The following is a 20,005-nucleotide window of genomic DNA, read 5'->3' on the forward strand; positions in this document are numbered from 1 at the left end:
CTCTCTCTGACTATATTTGTCGAAGAAGCAACATCTGCTTAGCCTAAGAGAGGACAAAGGGACTATCTCTTTATGGGATAGATTCCAGGTATATTACTTTTGTAACTTTAGTCTGCCTTCTGTGATACATCTGTGAACAGAATGTGAGTGAGTAAACTCCTTTTATACTTTTATAGAAGACTATTGTGTCTATTTCTTTTATGAGGGACTAAAGGGGGAATAATGGGACGCAGGTGGTGCTGTGGTCTAAACCACTAAGCCTAGGGCTTGCCGATCACAAGATCGGCAGTTCGAATTTCGGTGACGTGGTGCGCTCCTGTTGTTCAGTCCCAGTTTGAAAGCACATCAAAGTGCAAGTAGATAAATAGGTACTGCTCTGACAGGAAGGTAAACAGTGTTTCCGTGTGCTGCTCTGGTTTCTCCAGAAGCAGCTTAGTCCTGCTGGCCACATGACTGTACGCCGGCTCCCTCGGCCAATAAAGCAAGATGAGCACCACAACCCGAGTCGTCTGCAACTGGACTTAACTGTCAGGGGTCCTTTACTTTTACCTTTAAAGGGGAAATTACCAGGTAACTTATTTTAGAAGCTTTGGCGAGCCTAATCAAACGCATCCGGTGTGCAAGTTTAAAAAGGGGAATGCTACTCTGTTAAATTGTAGAACTTGTTAACACAAGTTGGAAAGGATATAATTAAACAATATATCCTCCCCTGCCTCCCTAAACATTACCACAAATTGTTTGTTGCCTTGATGAATTGCCCCTCTCCTTTAGAATTGCCCCTCTCTCCTGTCACTTCATGAGATCTGGCTAAGATCTTTCTCACAAAAAGACCTGATCCCTCCCAATAATTAGCTGGTTTAACTATCCAGTAGTTTTTTAGTACAGAATAGAATATACTTCTCCTTATTGAGTCCTGTTTCCCCCCGCTTCCTTCGTTTTTCCTTGCATAGCTTCGAGCGCTGCATAGCTATGGAACTGGCTTAGGGATGTGTAAACAAAAATAAACAGCCTCTTGCTAATGCTTATACCCTGGGCCCCATCATTTTAAATGGCAGTGAAGCTACTTTCACCTACAGTTTGAATGCAGCATCTAAGAGCTGTTGTAAGACGACTGGACTCATTTTCCCATGAAGAACTCCGAATACTGGATCCAACATTTGTGGAAGAGCTGGAAATCTCTGTGCCCCTCCCCCCCCGTATAGTCCTCATTGGGTAGCACAGAATTAGAACTCCCCCCTGCTGCCTTTTTGTCATAAGGCAATGGTTAAAAGGGATGAGGGTGGCGCCGTGGGTTAAACCACAGAGCCTAGGACTTGCCGATCAGAAGGTCGGCAGTTCAAATCCCTGTGACAGGGTGAGCTCCCGTTGCTTGGTCCCTGCTCCTGCCAACCTAGCAGTTCGAAAGCACGCCAGTACAAGTAGATAAATAGGTACTGCTCCGGCGGGAAGGTAAACGGCGTTTCCATGCGCTGCTCTGGTTCGTCAGAAGCAGCTTAGTCATGCTGGCCACATGACCTGGAAGCTGTACACCGGCTCCCTCGGCCAATAAAGCAAGATGAGCGCCGCAACCCCAGAGTCGGTCATGACTGGACCTAGGGGTCAGGGATCCCTTTACCCTTTACCTTAAAATGTGGGATAAGTACCCTAGGCAAAGGACTAACATCCCTCATATTTTTTAACACCCATTTGCCACTTCATCCCAATTTATGAGAGCGCCCTGCAGTCTTGGATTTCTTTCTCCAATGGTTCCAAAGCTGATTCCTCCTGACCCTTACCCCTGCTCTGGAGAAACGAAGGAGACCATACTCTGTGCTTAGCTCTCCTTATAATACAATTCTTTCTGTACTGGGGTCAGTTTCAACTGGATCTGGGTGGATTCTAACTATCACATTGCGCCCACTGCCAAAGCCTTCGCTTACAAAGCTGCTTTAAGGGACACAGCCCAGACACTGTGGGCTTTTGGCACGAATTGCTGGCAAGCAGGCCTCCTCTCGCCTGGGTATACTTTTGCAAAAGCCCTGTTTGTGCCACAAAACTCCGCAGCCAATGGATGCAAGCACACGTTTGGAAGGCGACTTCTTTCAAAGAACAAACAAAACCACTGCAACCTAAAGAGAATCTCATGAAGATGGAAACACCAGAAAGCACACATAAATGCTAGAGGGATGCTCGAATGGTAGAGGACTCTGGAAATTTCCACGGCCGGCATGTACGTGCACAGTTCCCGTTGACCATGAGGATGAATTATCTTTTTTTTAAGAATAATTTTTTATTAACCGACCAATCACATCAAATCAAACCAAATTACATAAATTCCAAATTACACAGCCGAATTTTAAATTTTTGTTGGGGGTACCCATATTTCAAGTTCTGAAGGGGATCCAATCAACTTCTTGCTTCTTACTGTTGTTTTAATGTCCACAAATCAAACCTTATGATGTTCACAATACTATCCAGTCCTTTCTTCTTGTTTTTCCACATCTCTTGTTGTTATTTTCATATATTTTTCCTTTCTCTTTGTGACCTCTGATAGTCTCCACAAGCTGGTTAGACAGTTTGTAATCCTGCGTGGATATTATTATTTTTTATCCAGTAGCCATATCCAGACGTTTTCCATGTAACATCACTTCCATACATCAAAACAGTCTTAGCGCCATTAATCTTCACCAATCTGCCTCCTTTCTCAAAACCTCTGAGGAGATTCACCAGGAATGCAGTCTGAAAACAAGTCCGTTCCTTCTCTCGGCTATAAATCCTTTGGCAAGATGGTGACTCCGAATTAATTGCTGCGCCATTCCAAAAGCTCTTATTGCTTCTCGATCTCCATAAAGATGAGGGCGAATTATCAGTGGCTAAAGCTATCACCAGGGACGCGGGTGGCACTGTGGGTTAAACCACAGACCCTAGGACTTGCCAATCAGAAAGTCGGTGGTTTGAATCCCTGCGACGGGGTGAGCTCCCATTGCTCGGTCCCTGCTCCTGCCAACCTAGCAGTTCGAAAGCATACCAGTGCAAGTAGATAAATAGGTACCGCTCCAGCGGGAAGGTGAACGGCGTTTCCATGCGCTGCTCTGGTTTGCCAGAAGCGGCTTAGTCATGCTGGCCACATGACCCGGAAGCTGTACACCGGCTCCCTCGGCCAATAAAGTGAGATGAGCGCCGCAACCCCAGAGTCGGTCATGACTGGGCCTAATGGTCAGGGGTCCCTTTACCTTTACCTTAAAGCTATCACCACTAAATAGAACATCCATATTCAAAGACAGCGTGCATCTAAACATTGGGAAACAAAGTGCTTAGATAGGCTGTTGCTTTCATATCCTGCCTGGCCTGTGGGGTTCCTGGAGGAATCTGCCTGCGAAAGAGGGTTCTGCATCAGAAAGAACCTTTGGCTGTTGCCTCCAGCGCGACTCTGCCTATCTTCTGATATACCGTATTTTTCCATGTATAAAACGCCCCCGTGTAGAAGACGACCCCTATTTTTTGGGACTCCAAATTAAGGAAATGGGGGGGGGGGGAGATTGCCCAGAGTTGTTGAGCTTCTTTTGGGGAAGATTGTCCAGAGGGGCTGCGCTTTTATTGTGGGGGTTTGCCACCAATCACTCACCCACCTGACTGCCGCTGCCAATCACACACCTCGCTGAAGCCCCCGATTGTCTGCCCACTCACCGCCAACAGCCACCAATCGCCCGCCCACTTGCCGCAGCAACAGCCAATCATCAGCAGGCGTTGCCGCAGCCACCAATCACCCGCCCAAACGCTGCTTACAATCTCCTGCTCGCAGCCGCCACCAATCGCACGTCCCCCCTCTACACTATCAGTATATAAGATGAGCCCCTATTTTTCACAATTAGTTATAAAAAAAACAAAAACCCTCGTCTTATACACGGAAAAATACGGTATGTAGTTTTGTAGCTCAGTTTGCACACAGCATATAACATCAGCAATATATACACGGACATATAGAGGAAAAGAAACGACTGCAAAAACTTTGTCTGCAGACTTTAACAATGGCTTCCTTATTTCAAAAACCGAAGAAGAGGAATGTACACAGTGGGAGAATAGCCGCACACTCTCTCTAAAAATCAGACACAGTAGCCACCCCAGGTGGTCTTCATCTTAAGCCATACGGAACCCAGGGAGAGCGTTGCAGCTGTTTCCAGTTCACTGTCATCTTAATCATCATTGTGCGTGTCCTCCTCCACCACTCCGTGCATTAAGACTTTCCATCACTGTCTAACAAATCTTTTGCAGTAAGCAGCATGTAATAATTGCCAGGGGAGCTCTCTTGGTTGCTCCATACCGACCTCACGCTTATGAGGTCACCTGGTCAACCGAAGTATTTATTTTGATATAGATGGGAGAACTAGGCCTGACATCCCTGCTTCATCATGCTAATCACTGTAGGAAAGAACTCAAGATTGGAAATGGCTTGGGAAGGGCGTTGCACTTTGCTTCTCCATCAGACTGCCCCGGGGGGGGGGCAGTGTCATGTTGTTATCTGTCTCCACAACCTCTCCATCACCACCACCTGCTGGGAATAGGAATATCTGATTTTGGACTGTAATTCCTGTGCTGCATTGCAGACGGACTCAAAGGCAATTTGGTTTGCCAGTTGCGATGGATTTTGTTAAGGGAGAAGCCCATCGTTCAGGAGGCGTGCTCTGACATTGACAGGCCCTGTGCCAATTGGGGGAAGGAAGTTTTAGTTGTGATGGCGGATTACAGTTAACAGTTTGTCCGTTCAGCCTGCGGCAACCGTGGCTGAGGGCGCTGGCCCTCTTAAAAACATGAAAACCAACACTCTCTAGTATGGCCTCAAATGAAGGAACAGCAGCAAAATAATATACAAAGCGTACCAAAGCCTAGAATGCTTCTTTCTCAATATTCTCAATATGCACAATACGGTGAACTGTGTTCTAAGGTGCTGCCCAGGAATGAAAGCAGTACATTAATGAGCTTCCCAGAGAATCATTGTATTGCACCAAAAATAAAAATGGATAGCTGCCTTGGAATCCAAATCTCCCCCTTCCCCAAGTTAGTGCTTTCCGCAGGGATACTGCATTTCCCAGCTTTCAAAAACAGCAATGTTTTGATGCTTACAAAATGTGAATCTCCTTCCCTGCCTCACCCACCCTCAGTGAGATGAATACTGGTAGAACAACAAATTCAAAGTTTTATCATTCGTTTTGCGGTACTTATTTAGTATTAAAGTAAAAAGGTAAAGGTACCCCTGCCCGTATGGGCCAGTCGTGTCCGACTCTAGGGTTGTGTGCTCATCTCGCTCTAGAGGCCGTGAGCCGGCGCCGTCCGAAGACACTTCCGGGTCATGTGGCCAGCGTAACGAAGCTGCAGCTGGTGAGCCAGCACCAGCGCAGCACACGGAAACGCCGTTTACCTTCCCCTCTATAAAGCGGTCCCTATTTATCTACTTGCACTTAAGAGTGCTTTCAAACTGCTAGGTGGGCAGAGCTGGGACCGAACGGCGGGAGCTCACCCTGCCGCGGGGATTTGAACCGCCGACCATGCGATCGGCAAGCCCTAGGCATAGGCGCTGAAGTTTTACCCACAGCGCCACCCGCGTCCCCAGTATTAAAGTACCCTGCAGTATAACCTTTCTGACCTTATGTGTATGTAGCATGCTGGAAAGGTGTGTGTGTGTGGTTTGAGGGGGGAAATGCTGTAAATTGCTTGCTAGATAGGCTTGCACTTTTGCTATGCAAGTGACTGGCCTACAAACAAGATTTTAGCAGGTTCTTTTGAACAACTCTGACTATTTAATTAATCTTCAAGCCATTAACCATTCATTTAAAATGCCACTTACAAAATCTTCATTTTGCACATTATCAGCTGGTTCGCAAATAGCTATCCATGAGCAGAGGCGTAATGATCTCTCTCTCTCCCATTCTTAGAGCTTACCAAGCTCATAGGCAATTTTGGCTTCTTAATTACCCGCACACATATTAGCATTTAAAATTAAATGGCAGATTTTTTTTAATAAAAAAAATATTATATGCCCCCGCGCAAAAAAAAGTTAACATTCTTATTACTATGCTGCCTGTTAAAGGAACCACAACCCACTTTTGGTTAAAGGGTACTTTGGCACTTTTTTCACAACAAATACCGTATTTTTCCATGTATAAAATGACCCCTATTTTGGGGGATACAAATTTATGAAAATTGGGAAGATGATCCCCATGTATAAGACGACCCCCATTTTTAAACATTATTTTAGAGTAAAAATACCTAGCCTTATACCCGAAAAAGTACAGTATATATAGAGAGAGGGGCGGGGGGACATTGTGGAGTAGGGTAACATTGATTTAAGAAGAAAACAACTCCCTGTTCAGAAATGGATTTGAATCAGAGTCCTAAATTCCTGTTCAGGCTTGAATTTAGTGGCTGAATTTGGCATCACATCAAACCAAATGTAAGAAAGCTAAATTATAGTTTGGCATTATATTAGATTGACAAACCATAGTCTGCAACCAGCCAACAAACCAGAAACAGTACGGCCAGCCCAACACATTTTGCCGCTACAGTGGTGCCCCGCAAGACGAACGCCTCGCAAGACGGAAAACTCGCTAGGCGAAAGAGTTTTTCGTTTTGGAGGTGCTTCGCTAGACGAATTTCCTATGGGCTTGCTTCGCAAGACGACAATGTCTTGCGAGTTCCTGCGGGTTTTTTTTCCTCCCTACCCCTTTTTCTAAGCTGCTAAGCCGCTTATCAGCTGATCCGATCAGCCGACAAGCCGCTAAAAGCCGTTAAAAGCGCTAATCCGCTAATCCGTCAATGGGCTTGCTTCGCAAGACGAAAAAACCGCTAGACGAAGAGAATCACAGAACGGATTATTTTCGTCTTGCGAGGCACCACTGTATTAGCAAAACGATCCAATGACCTCCAACCAGATCTGGGGCCCTGCCCCTGCGCCGCTGCAGCCTCGCCACTGCAACTCTATCCTTGCACCCGTGTCACAATGCAGTGGCAAGGGCTCAGCAACAAGGGCAACGGCGCTGGGTTGTTGCTGCGGGAAGCCCCAGTAGGGCTGGCTGTGGTGCACTGGCAGGGAATCGATACGCCACCTGAGGCAAATGGCTTCCCTGGCCCACCCTGGAGAAATAGAAGCCATGGGTCAAAGTGGGTTTGCATCATTTGCTTGTAAATTCTTAACTTCAAACTATGGGTTGGGATCAAAACTATAGGTAGCAGAAGCCATGATTTTGAAGTAATGTCTGGACTGAGCCACTGTATGGTTTTAAGTTAGGTACACTGATTATTATTTTCCCAGTGTTGCCAATGCTAGAATTCCAGCTGGAGGTGTAATATTCACAACTGCACATTTCTGCAATGCTATAGTAAGAGGCTTTTTTTGTGCAGCTCAGCCTTTAATTTTTCTGAAGTGAAAAATTAAAGACCGCACTCATTACTTCCTACGTCACCTTCCGCCCAAAAAAATCTGCATCGGAAAAATGTGGGAAATGCAGTTAACAACAACGGCCATTCACACGTTGCATTTTACCCACTGTCCCCTAGTCAAGTATCAATACCCATTTTCGTAAAATCCCATGTGGCGTTAAGTCGAAGACTGTAAAGCAGTTTCTTCAGCTAAGGCTGAGAAACAGTAGGATTCATCACATGCACCACTCCCTTCCTCAAACAAGCAGCACCGACGTAATAAAGAGATGGACAAGCCTAGGCTGTTTAAGTGCTAAATTGTAATGTTACCAAGCATATCTGACACTTCTAGGTTGGGAGTGTGTGTGTGTGTGTGTGTGTGTGTGAGAGAGAGAGAGAGAGAGAGAGAGAGAGAGAGAGAGAGTTAGAGTTCATATGCAATAGAAAACTGGTTTGGCAAAGGAGTACATTTAATTTTCTTTTTGCGCATGAAAGAAGAAAGAGCTCATCTCGCTTTATTGGCCGAGGGAGCCGGCGTACAAACCCCCTGAACTTTCAAAAGCTTGATATCTAGGTAAAGGTAAAGTGACCCCTGACCATTAGGTCCAGTCGTGGCTGACTCTGGGGTTGTGGTGCTCATCTCGCTTTATTGGCTGAGGGAGCCAGCATACAGCTTCCAGGTCATGTGGCCAGCATGACTAAGCCGCTTCTGGCAAACCAGAGCAGCGCACGGAAACACCGTTTACCTTCCCGCCAGAGCGGTACCTATTTATCTACTTGCACTTTGAGGTGCTTTTGAACTGCTAGGTTCGCAGGAGCAGGGACCGAGCAACAGGAGCTCACCCCGTCGCGGGGATTCGAACCGCCAACCTTCTGATCGACAAGTCCTAGGCTCTGTGGTTTAACCCACAGGGCCACCCACATCCTTATGCATTGAGTTATTAACAGTTAATGGACTGCTCTGGTTCGCCAGAAGCGGCTTAGTTATGCTGGCCACATGACCCGGAAGCTGTACGCCGACTCCCTCGGCCAATAAAGCGAGATGAGCGCCGCAACCCAAGAGTCGGCCATGACTGGACCTAATGGTCAGGGGTCCCTTTACCTTTACCTTAACTGTGAATTTTACAGAGTGTAAATCAACCTCCAGTTACGACAGGAGGGATTAACACCATACTGGTAAAAATGCGGGTTTAGCCCTTGCATTTGGGATTATTTCTTGGTTTTTGATGTATAGAAAGGCTTCTAATTATTGGAATAGCTTTGACAGTAATGTCCTGTAATGAGTAGGACTTTAAAACCGGGCACTTTGTAGAGGGAGCTATGACTAGCTGTACGTCAGTATGAGGTACACTGATCAAGCCACAGAGATCTTTCATTATAAGATGCCTCATAATTTTATAAAATCATTAAAGGGATGATAATACATTTTTCACCGGGGAAAATAAGTAAATAAGTGATTGCATGAGTTTTAATTCAATCCTCTATGGTAATGGCCCATGACTGGAATTCTAAGACTGAGATGAAGTAATCTGGGTTCTGTTTGTTGAAGCTAAAGAACTAAACGTGAGCGCTGTGCACAAACCCCCCTATTCTGATTCATGGCCTCAGTTGGTAAATCTGGATTGGACCTGATTCATTCTGGACTGGTCTGAACCCAATCCTATTTGCCCTGGATCATGATCCGGAAAATACAAATCTCTAGAAATCCCATTGAATTGCATAGCCAAACCAAAATGGCAATAACTTTCTTGTTGTTGCCCCCCCTCCCGCTACACATAGGAGCAGGGAGAAATAATATAGGGTTGCCATATTTCTAAAAGTGAAATTTCCTTCCTTCATCTTGGTCTGGTGGACTTGACTTTCTGAGGGAATGACGCCCACCCACAGACAGGCTGTGGGTGGCTATTTTCATGTGGTGAAGCTATCTACAATTCTTGATGCCACTACATATCTTGCTATCTGGAGGTCCACAGCCATCTGAGGCAGCCTATAAGTGGCAGCTGTTACAAGTACCCATTGCAATTGCCCATTATTTTTAATTTTCTCAGAGAGAAGAGTCTTCTTTTCAGTAGCAGCCTTCGTTTCCAAAGGAACCGTTTGCGAACAATTTATGGCTGTGGTTCGGATTTATAGGAAACACTGAACATAGTCAAGTCTTCTAAGAGATCTAGGGCACCACAAAAAAAAAGCAATCTTACAAAGAAAATTGTTCTCCTGGTACAGCGGGCTCCCATAGACAGGCACGAGCAATAGCATGCATGTAGATATCTATATGCTGTGGGTTAAACCACAGAGCCTAGGACTTGATGATCAGAAGGTCAGCAGTTCAAATCCCCACGACGGGGTGAGCTCCCGTTGCTCAGTCCCTGCTCCTGCCAACCTAGAAGTTTGAAAGCACATCAAAGTGCAAGTAGATAAATAGGTACTGCACTGGTGGGAAGGTAAACGGCATTTCTGTGCGCTGCTCTGGTTCGCCAGAAGCGGCTTGGTCATGCTGGCCACATGACCTGGAAGCTGTATGCTGGCTCCCTCAGCCAATAAAGCGAGATGAGCACCACAACCCCAGAGTTGGCCACGACTGGACCTAATGGTCAGGGGTCACTTTACCTTTACCTAGATATCAAGCTTTTGAAAGTTCAGGGGGTTTGTAAAATAAATAAATAAAGCAACCTGGGGGTTCACAGCCTGAGATTCTGCTAGAAAGAAAATGCCCTGATAAACCCTGGCTTTTCATTCACACCATTACTTTATGATAATACGCTCAGCCTCTTCTCATCCTCTAGCGTAGCCTAGCAGGTGTTACGAAGCACAGCAGTAAAGTTTTTTTGAAGAAGTTCCTAGACTGGAAGTACTGATGCAGAGTAATAGAATGAGACCACGGTTGAACCACATAGCATTATTGGGGTCACCGACTATAGCTTCTTTTAATTGTCAGTGCTGCTTTTAAGATGCTTAACTGCAATATATTATCCGAATGATCAGTCAGGATGCTGGGTCCATACAAAACACATATACAAATATTGGGTATGAATAATGTAATGTTTGATTGAATCTGTATGCTGCCTCATAACATAAAAGTTATCTAGTCAGCTTACAATGCTGCTGGATTCAGTATGGGCTTTCGGTGGCCATTTCTGTTTTAATGATTACACTATAAACACACACACACACACACACACACACACACACACACACACACACGTATATATTCTTATCCTGTTAACCTCAGGAACTATTAATATGTGGCCCAATAGTTAGTTCTGAACCTCTTTCCAATTTAGCACATGAGTAGGCAAACTAAGGCCCAGGGGCTGGATGCGGCCCAATCACCTTCTCAACCCGGCCTGCGGACGTTCCGGGAATCAGCGTGTTTTTACATGAGTAGAATGTGTGCTTTTCTTTAAAATGCACCTCTGGGTTATTTGTGGGGCATAGGAATTCATTCACCCCCCCCAAATATAGTCCTGCCTCCCCACAAGGTCTGAGGGACAATGGGCCAGCCCCCTGCTGAAAAAGCTTGCTGACCCCTGCTTTAGCACATAAAGGAAGTGTTCTAAACTGGTATTGATTTCTGCAAAAGAGTCTTAAACGAATTAATCTATACACAAGTCCATACTATTTACTGTCCCTTTAACCAAAAATAGGACTAGTGATAGCGCTGACAAACAAATTATACAAACCTTAGTAACAACCATTCATTTTTACTCTTCCATCATAGGTGACAACTCCCTGGGGCCCTGGGTGCCCAAGCACCCACAAAACTCCCCATGAAGGGGCCAGGCACCCACAAATTTCAGTGCCAGGGCCATGCGCAGTGCATGGCACTCACAGCCCCAGAGACCCACAGTCGCAGGGCCAAACTGACACTCCTGTCTTCTAATTTGTCTAGCTGTTTGCTTATACAGTGGTGCCCCGCAAGACGAATGCCTCGCAAGATGGAAAACCCGCTAGACGAAAGGGTTTTTCGTTTTGGAGGTGCTTCGCAAAACGAATTTCCTATGGGCTTGCTTCGCAAGACGAAAATGTCTTGCGAGTTCCTGCGGGGTTTCCCCCCCCCCTTTTCCCCAAGCCGCTAAGCCGCTTATCAGCTGATCCTAAGCCGCTAAGCCGCTTAACAGCTGATCCGCTAAGCCGCTTATCAGCTGATCCGCTAAGCCGCTTAACAGCTGATCCGCTGATCCGCTAAGCCGCTAATAGCGCTAATCCGCTAAGCCGCTAATGGGCTTGCTTCGCAAGACGGAAAAAACCGCAAGACGAAGAGACTCGCGGAACGGATTTTTTTCGTCTTGCGAGGCACCACTGTACTTTCACATACTGCCTCCACCTCCAAGAGGTGTCACAATTTATTGTAACACACAGGAAGTCTAATCAAGCTCTCTTCTATTTTTATTTTGTATTATCAAATGCCAACTTTCAGAATCTCATGGTGACGGCTCCACAACTGTGCCTGCAAATCTGTGTTTTCTTGTTTAACTCATACAGGGGGTGGGGGATACTATATTTCTTATTGCTATCAACCTGGAAGCTTGACAGTAAGGATTAAAAATGGCCCCTCTCTCCCTACTTGGTTATTGGAAAGGCCCTGAAAGGTAATCTGTCTTGCAAAGCCACGCTTTACAGTCTGCATAAAAGTGCCGTGATTCTCAGTCCTCCCTCCGACTTAATTGAAAGCGCATAATATCACACAACAGGGGAAATGTAAACTGTAAGCATACATAGTAAATCACTGCATATGGTACAAAAGCTGGTTGCTAATGGCGCCGAATGATCACGGGGGCAAAAAAGCACAATTTGAGCACACAAGTCTTTTATACTGCCAAATAACAAGTTCTTCCGAGCAGGAAGCGGGAGGGAAGAACCCACTTATTTGGTAGTGCCTCAATTGGATTGGAGTCAGGTCAATTCTGTCAATTTTGTAAAGTAGAAGCCTTTTAATAATGATTTCGACCTTGAGCAGTGGGACTAGAACTGGCGCAAATGTAAAGTGAATATACTGTTTGCATTTAAACAAATATTCCTCGATCGTTCGCAATAACTCAGCCAACCCGAGTAAAATTGCAAAAGTGCTGAAGCAAAGTTATAATCTGGATCTCTCTTGTAAAAAGTGGATTTGGGAATGGAGAAATCTGAAGGTTAGCTTCTTGACATTCCGATCATAAACATTTCTACTGTTTAATTTCCCTACCTCATTACTTTGTCACAACATCACAGTTTGTGACGGTGCTGCAGTGCTACAGCCATTCGTGTACGCTATCCAAAGTGGTAACAGGCCCATGTGACAAACCTTGCAGAGAGGGCGTTAGACACAAAACCAGCCTGCCTCAGAGACTGATGGAACCTAGTATGTTCTGCCTTTTGAGGTCAAGCCTTCTTTGTATTCCTTTTGGCGCCTGCTAAAAGCATTCTTGTTAAAGCTATGGTTTTCCCAGTAGTGATGTATGGAAGTGAGAGCTGGAAAATAAAGAAGGCTGATCGCCGAAGAATTGATGCTTTTGAATTATGGTGCTGGAGGAGACTCTTGAGAGTCCCATGGACTGCAAGAAGATCAAACCTATCCATTCTTAAGGAAATCAGCCCAGAGTGCTCACTGGAAGGACAGATCCTGAAGCTGAGACCCCAATACTTTGGCCACCTCATGAGAAGAGATGACTCCCTGGAAAAGACCCTGGTGTTGGGAAAGATGGAGGGCACAAGGAGAAGGGGATGACAGAGGACGAGATGGTTGGACAGTGTTCTCAAAGCTACCAGCATGAGTTTGACCAAACTGCGGGAGGCAGTGGAAGACAGAAGTGCCTGGCGTGCTCTGGTCCATGGGGTCACGAAGAGTCGGACACGACTAAACAACTAACCAACAACAAAAGCATTCTTGTTTAGGCAAGCCCTCCCCAGATTCTTAGAAAGTTGAGGTAATCTTAAACTCTTTCAATATTTTAACTTTTGCATGTTTGTAAAGTACGGTTGTGATTTTTTCCTTGATTTTACTGTTTTATCTTCTGCAAACTGCTTTGAGGATTTTTAACAACCAAGGGGTGTACAGTCGTACCTTGGTTCTTGGACGGAATCCGTTCCGGAAATCCGTTCGACTTCTGAAAACGTTCGAAAACCACGGCGCGGCTTCCGATTGGCTGCCGGAGCTTCCTGCACCCAACCGGAAGCCCTGGAAACTCCGGCACACGTTTGGGTTCCAAAAAATGTTTGCAAACCGGAACACTCACTTCCGGGTTGGCGGCGTTCGGGAGCCAAAACGTTTGAGTCACAAGGCGTTCGACAAAGAGTGTTCTCCATAATAGAGAGCACGTGTTGCGGTGGGGGCCAAAAAGGCCACCCCACTGTTGTTGGGCAAATTGGCCACATGCTGTGACTGGGCAAGGAGTGTTGCTGGGGAGAGTGTTATGTTGCTAAAACGTAGGAGGGGTCAGAGGTCTTAAATGCAGGGCTCGCAGCCTGGGGCCTGAAAAGGGGGGGGGTGTTGTCCTCTGCCCTTGCTATGCCTGTCATAGGGTCATCTGCCTTGGGGCAGGGGCCTGGTAGGAATTTTGTCCATTTGGCTGATTGGCTGTTGCCATTTGGTTTTTGCCTACTGCGTAGCAAATCGTCACAACTTGTAAGGTTGGTGGTTAGGCATTGGTTAAAATTGGTTGGAGGAGGAGTAAGTGCCAACCCCTCCAATGGTGGTGCTGAAAGGGAATTCCGTTAAAGGAATCCAGGGGCTTGCCATCCCTTTCGTCCTAATCCCCGGCATCGGACTTGGGCCGTGCAAGCCCAGGGGGCATAAGGGTGAGAGATGAGGGACTGATGTCCAGCTTCATTTCTCCCCAATATGGTTCTCCCTGACTGGCTTCCGCTGGAATCTGGAAGTCAGTTCTGTCCCTGGGGCAAGGACAGATAGTCATAACCAATGCCTAAGCAACCACTCATGTGTGTGTATTTAAATAAAGTTGTGGCCAAATTCATGCCAAAAAGCTTAAACAAAGATTGATGTGTGAAGTGTGAGTTATTGGGGTGGCCTGGGGGACCTCGACGCGCAACCAAGGTACGACTGTATAAATTTCATGACATAAACAAACAACATGCTATTTTGCATTAATTTCCATGATATGAATCACTACCTCTCCACATGAGCAGGCTGGTGAGACGGCTTGTTTATCCTCGCATACAGTCCTTCAAGGTGGTCCCTGTCCACTGGCACTGGAGGGCTGTCACATCCAAAGTTTTCTGACACAGGTGGAGAAGACGGCCTGTACGCACTGGCAGGTGGATACATTTCTCGGAAGTGATTGACTTGTGCGTAATTGGGGTCTGTCTCGTCGTCGTCAATATCAGGCGGAGGGCCCACGGGGCCGGGGGAATACTCGGCAAGCCCCCTGGCCTGCTTCTGCCGCAGCTCCTGATGTTTCGCACCGATCCTAGGAGACAAAACAACAAAGTTTAGCGTTTGCATCAACATCTAGCAAAGCAAAGCATGCAACTTCTGGAGGCAACAGTTATTTTGCATAGACAACAAAAACCACAGTTAGAACCTTAGGAAACATCTCACGCGTTATAAGCATGCTCCAGCATTTAACGCGACATATATCAAGCAAGCACGCCAATCATAAATCCACCACGATTCGCAACAGATAAGCGCCCCATCGCCATCCAAGTACCGTATTTTTTGCTCTATAAGACTCACTTTTTCCCTCCTAAAAAGTAAGGGGAAATGTGTGTGTGTCTTATGGAGCGAATGCAGGCTGCACAGCTATCCCAGAAGCCAGAACAGCAAGAGGGATTGCTGCTTTCACTGCGCAGCGATCCCTCTTGCTGTTCTGGCTTCTGAGATTCAGAATATTTTTTTCCTTGTTTTCCTCCTCCAAAAACTAGGTGCGTCTTATGGTCTGGTGCGTCTTATAGAGCGAAAAATACGGGTATTTGCAACGTGGTGACCCATATCCTAACTGCACAAACATGCATTACTTTGAGGTTTATGAAAAAGACATCTCTATAACAGGTCCATATTAAATGCCTGACAAAAAGTAACTTCTTCTTCTTTGCCCCGCATACAGTGGTGCCCCGCAAGACGAATGCCTCGCAAGACAAAAAACCCGCTAGATGAAAGGGTTTTCCGTTTTTCGATGCGCTTCGCAAGACGAATTTCCCTATGGGCTTGCTTCGCAAGACGAAAACGTCTTGCAATTTTTTCCCGCTCCCCCCCTTTTTCTAAGCCGCTAAGCCGCTAATAGCCTTTTAGCTGCTAAGCCTTCAATAGCTGCTAAACCGCTAATAGCGCTAATCCGCTAAGCCGCTAATAGGGTTGCTTCGCAAGACGAAAAAACCGCTAGACGAAGAGACTCGCGGAACAGATTGCGAGGCACCACTGTAACAGATAACATTATCAGCGCCATTTCCTCTGTGAGAAGTGCAATAATGTGGGCATATAAATGCAAGGGGGGTTGGGTTGCCTGAAGAGTCAAAAAGACCAGAGTCAGTTCACTAGGGATTTTTGGACCCCCTCCCCCACTTAAGTGGGGGACATCATACCGCATTATACAGAGGCTAGGGACAGAGTAAGACAGGGAAGAAATGAATAGAAGCCTGACAGAGATGAATTGGTACATGTAAGTGAATTAAAGACTATTACTGGCAGTACTCCACTGTGATAAAGCCTTAAGTGGTATTACAAAATGCGGCTGCTAATCAGTGCCATTGTGTAATCTGCTGGGAATAGGAACGGTAAAAACATACCCAGGTATAATTTCAAACCTCGCCAAATTCAGATGATTCAACATTTGCTTTGCAACTGAAAACTTTAAACAAGGCGCTATTAATATGAAACTTAAACGTTCAGCTGCCACACTCCATAATTAAAGCAACGGAAAAGATCACAGCAGCAAGATGAGCCCTGGTACGCGGAGAGCAGGGAATGAAAGGCAAGAGACGGATTAAAGCGCAGGAAAGCTGCCAATTAAAAAAAGCCAGGCTTTACCCACCATTATTAAATTCTGGAGAACAGAAGATGCTCCTGGAAGCAAGTAGGTGTAGAGGATGTGTGAAAAGAACGGCGAGAGAATAGTAAATGTTTTTTTATAGCATCAACTTTTGAAGTTGGAGGAAAATCAAGAACCAGTAAACGAGTAACTTTGGATGGCAAATTAGGGAAAAACACACACCAAGAATTAGGTAAACTAGGCAGAGAAGAGGGGAAATAGGTGCCTCTAGAAAATGAACACAAATGAGAAGGCATGAAGACATTAAAGCTTATACAGTGCTTGCTACCCAGTAAATGTAAAATTATTATACCACAGTGTCTTTCACTAAGAATGATTGTGAGATCAGAGGACTTCTTCATATATTACAGGCTTTAGGTATATGCCAAGGACATATCTAAAACCGAAGATGCGGGCATTGTGTAAAAGAGGTTTGCAACCCATGTATCATCATAAAGGCACACAAGGTTAGATAGCCTTGATCAAGCTCCAGTTCTCTGTAAGTTGTACACTCAGTGCGAAACTTGGGTTTAGTGTTGTGTGAATAGCCAGAGTGCAAACCGCAAATCCTGATGGTTTTACATGACAGTTTCTCATTCAGTGCTGGGAAACTGGAGGCAAACGCAAGTCCCTAACGCACGTAGAGACAGATAACCCCATGTGTGAATTCGCCATACGCAGGGATCCATAAATCTTGAGGGAAAGTGGAGTGGGGAAGAGAGAATCACAGCTAAATGTTAACTTTGATTGTGCAAATACATCACATCTGCAACAAAAATGCCGCCTCAAGGAAAGAAGTCTGGATCTTCTGTATTAAAGAAGTAATAGTGGTGCTTTTTTATAAGGTCTTTCTAGACAAAATAAATTTATCTCTTTAACCCATTTACTGAGTTCCCTACCTCTTTAAGCTTATAAACAGGTTTTTTCTTGAACACTTCAAAAATCTTAGCTACCCATTTTGATCTTCCCTCCCCCTTCCCATCATCTTCATAGCCACCCAAGAACCCCTCATGGTAGCAGGATATCATGGTCCATCAGCATTTCGTATGGGCTGCAGGATTGTGCAGTATCTCCCCCAGTCCCCCATCGTTCTGCCTGGACACTGAGGTCCAGCGCAAGGGAACCAGGCAGAGGGCCTTCTTGGTAGTGGCGTCCGCCCTGTGGAATGCCCTCCCATCAGATGTCAAAGAGATAAACAACTACCTGACATTTAGAAGACATCTGAAGGCAGCCCTGTTCAGGGAAGTTTTTAATGTGTGATGTATTTTTTTTAAAAAATATTTATTGAAAGTTTTTAAGATATAACAGAAAAAAATAAAAATAGACATACAAAATAAAAAACAGTTAAAAACACACATTAATTTTCAATAACATAACTTCCATACACTTATTTCCTCGGACCTCCTCATACCTCCCTTCTTTGTATTCCAGTTCGATTTGTTAGTTCAGCAAATCCTTACCATTAAACTTTTACCCATTTGTGAAACCTTTTTTCCCCCCATATCTTATTTTAGTGTATTTTTAATCTTTGTTGGAAGCCGTCCAGAGTGGCTGGGGAAACCCAGCCAGATGGGTGGGGTACAGATGATTATTATTATTATTATTATTATTATTATTATTATCATCATCATCATCATAATTATCATTATCATTATCATTATCTGCTTTGAAACTAGTTTTCAAACCCTGCTTAATAAAGAACCCAAGTTATGTGGGATATCCAGACTCATATAACCAACACGCTTAACTCTAATTAATACATTAAGGGGTTAGCTAGCTCACCCCTCCTCACTTTGGGATGAAGCTTTTGTTCTTTCATTCAACCATGTGATCTCTACCAGCAAGGTCTAAGCTGGGTGCTCAGAGCTTAGACCATGTGGCTTAAGCAAGCCACATTTGCGTTTATATACCAATAATTTAGAAACTCTTGCCATTCTGGAATCTAAGTTATGCAGCCTATATTTTCTTGCTATGTGGAAAAACACATGAATCTGACCTTTGGAGGGTTTGTAAGTAAACCACTTTCAACTTACCAAACGTGTGGTCTCTTTCTACGCTAAGGGAACTTTGGAAGCGACTTAGAAGGGGATGTTTTAAAGGTCGAACATTTCCATGCTTTACTTTGCTGCATGATTTGTGATTTTAAATCTTTGCTGTGGTTCTCCCACCAAAGAATACCTGTCCCATACCTGGTTCTAGGACATTCTCCTTTTATGATGCCGTACCACATTTTCCCTTTTACCCAAACCCAACAAGTTAGCCCTAACCGATGGTTAAGGGCCGGTGCCAAAATAAAGGCAGATGGGGCTCGCTTGCCAAAGGGAGTGGTTTGGAAAGAAAACCCATTATCTATTTCTGATCCTTTAATCATGAGCACAAACACCCTATCTGCAATCACTGTAATGCCCCTATACAGAATGCTTATTGTTAAATGGAGGCAAGAACAAGCCTCTAGGATGGTAGGGGGGGGTTGGGTTTGGGTTTTTTTTTGCATTCTTCAGATGCAAGTAATCCCCAGAAAGTTGGAAGAGCTGTAAACAAACAAAAATAGGATTAAGGAGAGGCTTTGAGGTTGCCACAGATAAAAAATAAAGAATGAACATCTCCTTTTATTTCCATAATGTAACAATCCCTAGCACACAAGTAATTAGTGAACAGATTTTTTTCAAAAAATAAAAATGAAAGAGGCTCAATTCTCCGAGGGTCACTGAAAGAAAGATGAAAGAAAGATCACATAACAGCGAGAGAGAGAGAAGCAGAGGCCCGGTCTGCCCATTCAATGTCTTGATGGAACAAATGCATGGATATATATGTAGAAAGTTAAAACCCGATCAATTTTTGTCAACAGAAACAATCCTTCCTGGGAGAGTGCAGCCTATGGATCCCATTGTCGGTGAATGCCTGCTGCATGGCAACAACCAAGATGGATTTCCATTGCAAATAAAGGTAAGAAACATCAATACCAAAGACATGGGGGGGGGGGCAACTGAATGGATGCTCTCTAGCTCTTTCTTACACACAGAGTGCTTTCAAGAGAAATTATAATGTAGAAAAGATTTTTTTTTTTTTACACACCCCACTATAGGGTTTTGTTTACAAATGAAGATTGATTTATTTTTAAAAAATAATAATCTGTCAGTCAATTGATTAGCATCTGTTTCTGAATGCTTCTGTCTTCTGCTGTCATAGATTCATAGAGTTGGAGGGACCACAAGGATCATTAGAACAGGCATGGCCAAACTCGGCCCTCCAGCTGTTTTCATAGAATCATAGAGTTGGAAGAGACCACAAGGGCCATTGAGTCCAACCCCCTGAACATGGCTATCATATCACCCCTTAACCTCCTCCTCTCCAGGCTAAACATGCCCAGCTCCCTTAGCCGTTCCTCATAAGGCATCGTTTCCAGGCCTTTGACCATTTTGGTTGCCCTCCTCTGGACACGTTCCAGTTTGTCAGTGTCCTTCTTGAACTGTGGTGCCCAGAACTGGACACAGTACTCCGGGTGAGGTCTGACCAGAGCAGAAAACAGTGGCACTATTACTTCCTTTGATCTAAATGCTATACTCCTATTGATGCAGCCCAGAATTGCATTGGCTTTTTTAGGATTGTTCGTAGATCGAGGTACCACTGTACATAACAGAAATAAGAAC

The 20,005-nt window shown here is 45.0% G+C and overlaps 1 protein-coding gene across 2 annotated transcripts in view; it reads right to left on the reverse strand.

Moving 5' to 3' along the window:
* Positions 1-20,005, reverse strand: part of PARD3B (par-3 family cell polarity regulator beta) — a 579,832-nt gene that overhangs the window by 144,718 nt on the left and 415,109 nt on the right. For both annotated transcript variants that reach the window (XM_083472433.1, XM_083472434.1), the window contains one exon: positions 14,502-14,798. In XM_083472433.1, the coding sequence (XP_083328559.1) occupies positions 14,502-14,798 (297 nt within the window). The remainder of the gene's footprint in view (positions 1-14,501; positions 14,799-20,005) is intronic.

This window comes from Podarcis liolepis (genome assembly GCF_965112155.1).
Source record: "Podarcis liolepis genome assembly, chromosome: 1".
Classification (NCBI taxonomy): Eukaryota; Metazoa; Chordata; class Lepidosauria; order Squamata; family Lacertidae; genus Podarcis; species Podarcis liolepis.